This window comes from Homarus americanus, unplaced genomic scaffold (assembly GCF_018991925.1).
Source record: "Homarus americanus isolate GMGI-L3 unplaced genomic scaffold, GMGI_Hamer_2.0 scaffold21930, whole genome shotgun sequence".
NCBI lineage: Eukaryota > Metazoa > Arthropoda > Malacostraca > Decapoda > Nephropidae > Homarus > Homarus americanus.
The window spans coordinates 537,501-549,371 of NW_024732309.1; the positions used below are offsets into that span (position 1 = coordinate 537,501).

Here is an 11,871-nt window from a genome sequence, read left to right on the forward strand (position 1 = left end):
CTCTAACTCTCTCCCTCTCCTATCACACAGGAACGTGGACAGAAGCGAACAGAGGAAAAGAGTCATCACCAACTCCTGAAGACAAGAAGAAGAAGGACTGCGAGACGACCCACCTGCAGAAGTGTATGGACCAGCTGCAGGCCATCAATAAGGACCACAACCTCGCCTTCGCCTCTACTGAAAAAGAGCTCAGCAAGATGTGCAAGTGAGAAGGGGAGGGGAGAAGGGGAGGGGAAAGGGGGAGGGAAGGGGGGGAAAGGGGAGTTAGACGAGGATAGAAGGAGGGTGGGTGGGTGGGTGAGAGGGAAAAGGAAGGAAGGAGGATAAAGGAGGGAAGGAGTGTAGGTGGAAGGAAGGAATAAGAGGCAGATAAGGAGGAAGAAGGAGGGTTTGGTAGGAAGGAAGAACAGATTCATTTTGTAGATTTTTTCCTTTATTTAAAAATAATTCAACAGAATATTATCAATTAAACACACCCAAGAGACTCTAATGGCCCTTTATTAGCCTATAGTGGCCATTATGAAGTCTGGCCAGGGCCACTCCAGTACCTCAACAACAAGAGAGTGAAGTAGGATAATAAGTACTCCATAAATCACAAATAATTAAAGTGGGGATAGATATCAAATAACCCAGATAAAAAAAAAATAATAATAATAATAAAATTCTGTTCGAGAGAAAATAAAATAAAAACCAAACCGGGACATTTCTCAAAAAACTATGAAATTGTGTGTGGCAGAAAATTTTTGGAATCTTTTTGGGGTTGAGGGTGACGTGAAGTTCACCCGAGACAGAGAAAGTGTTTTAAAAGAACTGATTTGAGAAGACCAAGAGATGCGGGTACCAGTACAGCCGACCTCAGATTAAAAGTTTTTGCCGAGATCGGAATTTAAGGAGAGAAACAGCAAAAGATGTTATAAAAGAGAGAGAAAAGAATCACAGGAGAATAAATATGGACGTGGAAGAATACACAATAAGTAGGGAATAAGTATGAAATTTAACATACACATAAAAGATAGACGCGGTAACAAAAAAAAAAAATCTTACACAAATATAAGCAAAGCCAACAGGTTAAACAAAAAATAAGTTTGTCTGAGGGATTTTTTGACTTTATGTGACCTGTACAAATAAAAATAAATAAATCAGGGTTATGTAATAGTTTCCAGGTTGTTTATTTGTATATTTACGAGATAAATTAAGTCTGATGTAATTAGTGATTGGTGGAAGAGTATTCTTATTATTGAAGGGAGAGAGAGGAGGGTGAGAGGGCAGGGAGAGAGGGCAGGGAGAGAGGGCAGGGTGAGAGGGCAGGGAGAGGGGGGTGGGAGAGAGGGGCTCGACAATGATGACACTAGTTAATAGGGCAAACAGAAAGGGTTGACGCTCTCCAACCTTCACTTATGTGTTGAGGCTGGGATTACGAGAGAGAGAGAGAGAGAGAGAGAGAGAGAGAGAGAGAGAGGTCCTGGTTAAAGTGCTAATGACTTCCGTTAGTCTTTTACCTGACCTGTGTACCTGGGGGAGTTATAACACCTGACCTGTGTACCTGGGGGAGTTATAACACCTGTACCTGTGTACCTGGGGGAGTTATAACACCTGTACCTGTGTACCTGGGGGAGTTATAACACCACCTGTATCACCACTAACACCACCTGTATCACCACTAACACCACCTGTATCACCACAGTACCATGAAATCAGGACTCGACTGTGTACATGATCACGTGAAGAACTGTTTTGAGGACAGCCGCCAGCGCGTCATCTACCAGCTGTTGACGGGCACTGAGGATGTCATCAAGAGCCTCTGTATGCAAGGCAACTTCAGGGAACGTGAGTATAATTGTTTACATGACGTTCTGGCCTCCTATGTCTATATTACACGTACTGTACTCCTTCTATTATGGCGCTTGACTTTTGGAAATGGCGGGAACTTCAGGGAACGTCAATATAAATGTTTACATCAGCTGTTTCAAGTATTAGGAATATCTATTGGCGGGAAACTTCAGAGATCATTAATATAAATGTTTACATCATCTACTTTCCTGCTTCGATTGTATGGTTTGAACCCGGAGGAAAGTTGAGGTTGTCTAACACTGTTCCAATGCTCTACTGTGGTCTAGTCCCGTCATATGAGATTACCAAAAAAGTTGAAATAATTTATCGAACCAAACAGTTTTAACAGCCCCCAGTACTGGCAGGTTGTCCACAGATCAGCCCCCAGTACTAGAAGGTCGTCCACAGATCAGCCCCCAGTACTGGCAGGTCGTCCATACAACAGCCCCCAGTACTGGCAGGTCGTCCACACAACACCTCCACTACTGGCAGGTCGTCCATACAACAGCCCCCAGTACTGGCAGGTCGTCCACACAACACCTCCTACTGGCAGGTCGTCCACGACACCCCCAGTGACAGGTCGTCCAGTACTGACAGGTCGTCCAACACCCCAGTACTGACAGGTCGTCCACACAACACCCCCAGTACTGACAGGTCGTCACAACAAGTACTGACGGGTCGTCCACAACACCCCCAGTACTGACAGGTCGTCCACACAACACCCCAGTACTGACAGGTCGTCACATCAGCCCCAGTACTGACAGGTCGTCCACACAACACCCCCAGTACTGACAGGTGGTCCACACAACACCCCCAGTACTGACAGGTCGTCCACACAACACCCCAGTACTGACAGGTGGTCCACACAACCCCCCCAGTACTGCCAGGTCGTCCACAGATCAGCCCCAGTACTGACAGGTCGTCCACACCACCCCAGTACTGACAGGTTGTCACACACAACACCCTAGTACTGACGGGTCGTCCACACAACACCCTAGTACTGACGGGTCGTCCACACAACACCCCCAGTACTGACAGGTCGTCCACAACACCCCCAGTACTGACAGGTCGACCACACAACACCCCCAGTACTGACAGGTCGTCCACACATCAGCCCCAGTACTGACAGGTCGTCCACACATCAGCCCCAGTACTGACAGGTCACACAACACCCCAGTACTGACAGGTCGTCCACACAACACCCCAGTACTGACAGGTCGTCCACACAACACCCCCAGTACTGCCAGGTCGTCCACACAACACCCCCAGTACTGACAGGTGGTCCACACACACCCCCAGTACTGACAGGTCGTCCACACAACACCCCCTCCCCTAGGTACAGTCGTCAGGCCCCCATAAGACACGACCCGAACAGCGACCATAATCCTCACCTAAATCCTTCGAGATTCTATAGGATAAAGCATTAAATCTTGACCCCTAGATGGCGGTCTACCTGTTGCCAGCCATCCTAAACCATTCAGCCAGGAGGAATATTTCAAGACACCTCATCCATCTTAGCCCCCTACCCACCTACACCCACCAAGACATCCATCATCTTGTCACCCGCCCTCACCCATCTCCTCCCGTGTCGTTCCTCTTCACTGTCACTCCTGTACGAAACAACATCGTGACCTGATGGAACATTACTAGTTCACCTTCACTAGACACCCCCCCACTACCCATATCACGTCCCCCTTTCAGAGTACTATATTAACCTTGACCTCTTCCACATCACACAAGAGTACCATACTAACCCACACAGAGTACTATGTTAAGCTTGACCTCCTCCTCCTCCCGCCTAGAGTACTATGTTAAGCCTGATCTCCTTCTCCTCCCGCCTAGAGTACTATGTTAACCCTGGACTCTACCCCAACAGAGTACCTGGTCCACGCGGTGTGTATGAAAAACTTGAGTACAGATAACCTTGTGTGCGGCCTGCAGTACAAGAGGCTCATCAGCTCCGTTAACCCTCCTGAGAAACTGGACTTTGAAGACTCCATACGACAACAATGCTGGTAAGTCTATGTATGTATATGTATGTATGTATGTATGTATGTTTTAGTCTTAGTGTGTGTGTGTAGACCATAATACCTCCATTTAAACAGCATATTTCACCTGACGTTACCTGGTCATCAATCAATTACCTGGATTATTTATCGCAGTAACCTCTGTAAGGCTCTTAGGTACTAGTGACTCAATACAAGTCACAAAAAACTCTTATCTTAGCGTTATAAAATATGCTACCAGGAAATATTTATCTTATTGTCTCTTAATCTAAATTTACCTCAAAATTTAATAATAAAAAAAATATAACTAATTCCTGTTTTGGTTTTTAATTTCCTTTTACGTTAGAAAATATTATGTTGTGGACGATTATGATTCTTGTTATCTTTTTCCCCCGTTATTTATTCCTCACCACACACACACACACACACGCAAAAACTCTCACTCTTCCCATCGTTTATGCTCGACTCCAATAATTAATCACACGACCACCCCCACCAGACAATTACCTCAACCAGACACGTCATTCATTAATCAACACTCGGCACCAATTACCGCCACCACACCTTAAATGATATTGTCATTAGGTTATCAACACGTCCACAAAACCCGGGAAATATTTTTTTTTTCTCCAAGGAATTTTTTTTAGGTGGGGGGGTTGGGGAGGACCTGGTCTTGGGGGGATTGGTGGGGGATTGTGGGGGGATTGGGGGATTGTGGGGTGATTGGTGGGGGATTGGTGGGGGAATTGATGGGGGATTGGTGGGATGGGTGGATTTGTGGATGGATGAAGGTATAAAATAAATAGATGGATGGATCTATTCTTATGTGGATGAGGATGTACACAAGCGGAGAGAGAGAGAGAGAGAGAGAGAGAGAGAGAGAGTGTGTGTGTGTGTGTGTGTGTCCTCTCGAACTCTTCTCCTCACTCAATCCACCAAGAACCTCTCCTCTTCCAGTCTTTCTTTTCCTCACCATTCCTCTTCCCACCTACTGCTGTGCCCTCTTTGTTTAAATATCTATCAATCACTTGCTTGACAATCATTATTTCTAGTTCTGGAATAATCAGAGATACAACTTAAGGCACCCAGAGCTACTAAGACCACCCCCCCATGGGCTCCTCTCAGTCCCAGACCTACATAAATATCACCGTGTGAAGGTGTGGAACAACTTACCCCCACCCATCCCAGCAAAGACTACGCTCCCTTCCTTTAAATCATCTCATAAAAAATATCGATTGTCTAAGTATTAATATTTCTTGTAACACCTCTTTATATCCCTACCTTTATGTACCATCAAAACTGTTTTATCATAAATTATCTGTAGATAGATAGAGATTACCATTGCAATAAATATATTTGCCAACGAGACATAATACTGACAGCTCTGTTCTCTTGTTCCACCTTAACACAACCCATGTTGTACTGCTTCCCTCCCTTATCATATTTATGTATATCAACTCCACTGTAAAATATGTATATACTTATAATATAAAATAAAATAATAAATAAGGAAGTGATAACCGTGGTAACGTGTTATTACCACCATGCTGTGTGTACAGGTGATACTAAATGTTACATAATACTCCCTTGAGATAAATGTACAGGTGCAGCTCAGGCTCTCAACTGGCTCAACATGTTAATATTGTTATTATTATCCACTCTGTATCTGTGTTTTTCTGGTTAAATAAACGGTTTCAATAATAATTCTCTCTCTCTCTCTCTCTCTCTCTCTCTCTCTCTCCGCCCGCACCCAACCTTCCATAATCACATTATTTTCTTCAATACACTCCAATATTCGTGTGGTGACCGCAGGCTGAAGACTCGCCCGCCAAGAGTCTTTATAGGTTAGTTTAGAACCTCGGGCACTACCACATTGCCGGCTGATGGGTGGTGAGTGGTGGTGATGAGTGGTGATGGTGGTGAGTGGTGGTGATGAGTGGTGATGGTGGTGAGTGGCGGTGATGGTGGTGAGTGGCGGTGATGGTGGTGAGTGGCGGTGATGGTGGTGAGTGGCAGTGGTGGTGATGGTGGTGAGTGGTGGTGATGAGTGGTGATGGTGGTGAGTGGTGGTGATGAGTGGTGATGGTGGTGAGTGGCGGTGATGAGTGGTAAGTGATGGGGAGTGGTGGTGAGTATGATGAAAGTGATGATAGTGGTGATGGTAATGGTGATAATAATTATAGTCAGTGTGTGTGTGTAATTACAACTGATGTAAATAAATTGATAGTTATATAAACAAACAAGCAAAAACAAATAAAAGAAGAATATATTGTCCTCAGCTGTTCCTACACGTCTCAGCACCACACAAGGTCCTTCTCGCCCTTAAGACTTGAGTGCCTCACAATACACTCAGGTACAATTTGTTGAACCTTGTGCTCCGGTCAGAGCTCGACCAACTTTGTTGATAACCGCTGAATATCTCTTGACGAGCCACTGGACACTCTCTCTCGTGTCTTTTGTGATTCAGATGGGGGCCCTTGGTGGTACACGGGGCCCCAGTGGTCCAAATTGGGGTTCATTGGTGATATACATAGCCCTAATGTTCTAAATAGGGGCCCTAGTGATCTAAATTGAAGCCCTAGTGGTTTAAAATAGGGCCCCTTTCTGGTTATACTGGGCCCGAGACATAAATGGAGAGGGATGAGGGGAAATAGGAGAATAATTGGCCCCTAACCTGTACTCTCCTCCTTCAGTGCCTTCCACAACTACCTGCTGTGTGTGACCTCGGCAGCAGAGCGAGAGTGTGGTACCCAGGCTGCCCACTTCATTGAGGAGTACTCCTATCGCACCGCCGGGCCCATCATCCAGGTACTGCACACACACACACACACACACCTGGATAAAACATGCAGACATGTTTTTTATCACTAGTTTGTAATATTTTCTGCAAGTACATTATTTTGCCTTTAATATTTCTCATGGATATAAATGTTAAAGAGATCAACAATCATCTGTGTATCTGCACATATTTGTTCATGGATCTATTTACTTCATTAATATTTTATTCTATAGATTTCATTTCATTTATCAACTACGGGAGATGTTTAGGTGATGGATCTGGTTAGTGAAGACGAAGTTAATGTCTCCTTTGTTCCCCACAGACGCGGTGTAAGGTGTACGTGCCAGGGAGCCTGGAGTGCACCCACAGCACCGCCGCCCTCAGTAAGGGAGCCTCCTTCTTAGGTCTTTCTCTCCTGCTGGTCACGCCCCTCATACTCCTCCGCCTCCTGTAGTCGACCACGCCTCACTCGTCTCCCTCCTCCTGAACGCCTTCAAATGATCTCAAGGTTATACCAGAGCCCCCATAGTAATCCCTTATCCCTTAAATACCAAACAACAGCCTCTGCACATCTTCAGAGATCATCAACACGAGTCCAGGTCACATCACATGTGTTAAGTGATCCGCAAGTCACGACGGAATCCTTAGAGAGTTTCTGGATCACTACAATACACCTTCATGACCAGAGCAAGGACAAGATGCCTCACTGTCGTAGCTCTTTGGATCACCTTCAGTTATTTCCACACTGCTGTGACTTAAAATCTCGGTGAGGCAGCTGGTGGCAGAGTCATCACGACATATACCGTGTGCTCGTACATTACCACTTGGTCTGGTCTGTTGGTAATACTCACGACTGTTGTTTCTCCAACTAGATGCCTCTTACAGCTGGATGATCGCCCTACATGGCCCAACCCATCGTCGTACAGGACTCAGATGACCACTACACCAACTGCTGAACATCCTCCAGGTGTTGTGTCTCAGAGAACTACTACAGGAGATAACACCCACAACACTGACTCAAGTGACAAACTTAAGTTCCTTCACATTTTATAATTGACCTCCGATGTTAGAGATTGTACTGTACTGTACTGTACTGTACTGTAATACAAAAGACATCTTCCTGAATAGGATTGACTGAGCTTTTATTGTCTTATTCATTATATTCTTCACCATTCCATCACAACAAGGTGTGGGTAACTCCTCAGTGTGTGTAATAACACTGTACTATGATAGTGTAGGCATTAAATGTTGTGGTCAACAAGACAAGTATTACACTGTGGCAACACAAGAAGCACTAGTCTATAACTCCAGGATGTAAATATACTGACTATTAATGAACATGATCATAGAATGATGTAGAATGATAAGAATCTGTGATAAAACAAATTAAGACAATAGAGACTCGAGGCCGTCCTCAGATGCTGCCAAGTGAGTATAACCTACCCACCCACTGATTGGTCAAGATAAGTCACCGTTTTGGCTGAGGTCCCCTGTCATCATGAGAAGCTATCTTATTGGCCGAGGTCCCCTGACGTCACCAAGAGAAGCCCGCTTATTGGCCGAGATCCCCTGATGTCATCAAGAAGCCACCTTATTGGCCGAGATCCCCTGATGTCATCAAGAGAAGCCACCTTATTGGCCGAGATCCCCTGACGTCATCAAGAGAAGCCACCTTATTGGCCGAGATCCCCTGACGTCACCAAGAAGCCCGCTTAGTGAGATCTGACGTCATCAAGAGAAGCCACCTTATTGGCCGAGATCCCCTGACGTCATCAAGAGAAGCCCGCTTATTGGCCGAGATCCCCTGATGTCATCAAGAGAAGCCACCTTATTGGCCGAGATCCCCTGACATCATCAAGAGAAGCCACCTTATTGGCCGAGGATCCCTGATGTCATTAAACATGCATTAATACCATCTACTTTATCGGATTCACTTACACATACTCTTAAGACTTTGCAATACGTTCACCTCATAAAGGACCAGGTGAGGGACGGTGTGGTCACGTGAGGCGGCAAAACGGAGACGGTAAGACACAAACTGGAGATTTATCTTAAGAATGTAAACAATGTCACGTGATTCAGTGATTTATCTTAAGAATGTAAACAATGTCACGTGATTCAGTGATTTATCTTAAGAATGTAAACAATATCACGTGATTCAGTGTAAACATTACATTAAAACATTAACTATATGTTTTTCCGAAAAGTGTTTGAAAAAATAAGTTATTGACAAATGTTCTAAAAAAAAAAAACGAAGTGAAATTATTACAAAAGCGAATAATAATTTTTTATCTGGAATATAGTTGATAAATCACATAATCAATACACCCATACAGACTTCACATTAAAATGACTTACGTTGACAAGTTTAATAGTTTATTGAACAAGAACCGAGTTTATACGATTAGAATAACAAATTTTCAGAGGTTTACTTGAAGCTACTGTATATAAGACAATTGTTGATTGGTCAAAGGTTTACCTCTGTTTTGAGAGAAGTCTGTTGTGATTGGCCAAAGTATCTGGCGTTATCAGTTTGTGATTGGTCAATCCTGACGTCATCGAATTCGCGATTGGCCGAGACATCCTGACATCATCGAGGCATCACATTTTCTTGACGGTAAAATGGCAGACGTTTTACCTTCACACTGCCTGACGATCAACCTGCCACCAGTTGCCCAGGAAGACGACACACTGCCCTTGACTGCCTCAACCTTCTTATGGTGCGCCACCTTCGCTCTGCGCAGTTATTGGGTGTCGGTCATCATCGAACAGAAGGAACACTGGCATCACTAATCCCCTGCGCAGTATATGGAGACATGGCAGTACACCTTATTACGGTAAGCGCAAAGGGTAATCATCAAGCCTCGAGTGTCTGCGCTGGTGTCTGCATCCTCTAGTCACCTGCGCAGTAAGCCTGGCCGTCACCAACTGCGCAGTTCTCTGGACAGCGTTTGTAATCATGCAGGGTCACAACATCGCCAACAGCCACAGTTTTAGACAAATGTCGCCACCGAGTGTCTACAAGTGTCGGCCCGTCAATAGTGAAGGTGTTGTTACTGACGACCCGTGACCTCGCACCTGACCCAACAAACGAGTGACCTTGTTACATACAGTGATGGACACTCGCGAGATGCTAATGAACTTCAAGTCAATTGTGTGTGTGTGTGTGTGTGTGTGTGTAAGGTGTGATGTATATATAGTTAACATTCTAAGAGGCTATAAATATAATATACCAGGAAAAAATATAACACTATTATTATTATTATTATTATTATTATTATTATTATTATTAGCATCACCCTCCATCACCACCCCATCCCCATCACCACCCACCCCATCACCACCCCACCCCCATCACCACCCCACCCCATAACCACCCACCCCATCACCACCCCCATCTCCATAACCATCCCACCCCCATCACCACCCCACCCCATCACCACCCCACCCCATCACCACCCCCACCCCATCACCACCCCACCCCATCACCACCCCACCCCATCACCACCCACCCCATCCCCACACTATGACACTTATAAAATGTCCCGTGTCAGAAGCTTCATATTATTGTGTCACGCGCGTGCAGGTGTCGTCCACAGGTAGAGTGTATGGGACAGAGGTTTGTGTACGCAGCTTCATGACGCAAAGATATCGTGGTTGTATTTAGTACGCTTAACGTGAGTCACTGACGCTACAATGACGCTACGTGTGAATGAATAGCAGCTGCGGTGTTTACTTTAAGTCATTCACTGATTGGTCTAGAATCGTATCCTTCATCAGTTTACAAACACGCTCATTGGTCAAGGTTTTCACCCTATTATGTGGTGAAACCCGTTGATTGGTCTGTTCACTGGGCGGGGTCTAACACACTGTAGCTATTGGTCATTCTATTCGCCACATCATGACTATATCTACTCACTATATCACCTACTCACCACACCACCTTCAACACACACACAGGTAAACAGAGCTCCCAATTAATGACTTTACGAACGATTTACCTGAGACAAGACAACCAAGACATACCTGTGAAGATAGAGACAAATAAACGTCAGGTCATCTAGGTGTCCTGAACTTAAGGTTAATAACTGAACTTACCAAACTGCAGGTGTCGGGGTACCACAACCATCATTATCTGCAACACAAATATTGTAATGTTAAGAACGAAGTCAAATTGCTAATGACTCACTCACTTAAATACGGATTAAACTTACATCACCTGGATTAAAAATTGGCTACGTTTTAATCTCCCATTTAAATATGGATAAATACTGGATTACATCTCGGTAAATACCTTAAACTACGAATCCAACTTGAACATCTTTGGATAAGTGTGGATAACTATGGATAAGTGAGGATAACTATGGATAAGTGTGGATAACTATGGATAAGTGAGGGTAACTATGGATAAGTGTGGATAACTATGGATAAGTGTGGATAACTATGGATAAGTGTGGATAACTATGGATAAGTGTGGATAACTATGGATAAGTGTGGATAACTATGGAAAAAGTTAGGATAGGATAGGTTAGGTTAGGTTAGAGTAAATGACTCGATGAAGAGGTGAAAAGTAATGATGAGGATAAGTGACGAGGAGATCAGAGTAAACAAAAGGTAAACAAAATTAAACAAAAGCGAATAAAACAAAATATATAAAAAACTAGGTAAATATAATAAAATAAACAAAAAAATAATTACAAAAATAAGTAGATACAATTAAATAAAACTCAAGTAAAAAAAAAATAGAGGTTAACAAAAGCTTATGTGGCTAACAGTGATGCGACACAGTATTGTCAACACCAGCAGCTGACCTTCTCTCTCCTAGTTTAAGGACGACACACTCTAGCAGACACACTTGGGAGATAATTCACTTACTACAGATGCACTTTACATAATTCCTCACACACTTAAGACGGAAAAAAAAGTGTTAAGTAAGAGTTATGGAAGTCACTTATATCATATATTGGTCCACTTTTCTTGATACACTTGACAATTTTTACTTATGAATTAACACACTCTAAAGTTGTCTACAGTATCAAAGTGTATCTACAGCTCGTACACTTACACAAGACACTTACACATAATCTCCATATGGCGAGGATAGTACTTTACACACACACACACACACACACACACACACACACACACACACACTCAATCGTGGCAGATCTGACTTACGCACTCAGTAAACAATTGACTTAAGACACAGACACACTTGTAGCTCGCGGGATAAATTAACATGTGATAGAGAGGGCT

The 11,871-nt window shown here is 44.0% G+C and overlaps 1 protein-coding gene across 1 annotated transcript in view; it reads left to right on the top strand.

The window, feature by feature from the left end:
* The window catches only part of LOC121868464, a 104,585-nt gene extending 96,258 nt beyond the window's left edge, over positions 1 to 8,327 (top strand). The window contains exons 2-6 of the mRNA XM_042369120.1: positions 31 to 205; positions 1,685 to 1,827; positions 3,707 to 3,845; positions 6,530 to 6,644; positions 6,938 to 8,327. Coding sequence (XP_042225054.1) covers positions 31 to 205; positions 1,685 to 1,827; positions 3,707 to 3,845; positions 6,530 to 6,644; positions 6,938 to 7,069 — 704 coding nt within the window. The 3' untranslated portion in view covers positions 7,070 to 8,327. The remainder of the gene's footprint in view (positions 1 to 30; positions 206 to 1,684; positions 1,828 to 3,706; positions 3,846 to 6,529; positions 6,645 to 6,937) is intronic.
* The last annotated feature ends 3,544 nt before the right edge of the window (positions 8,328 to 11,871 follow it).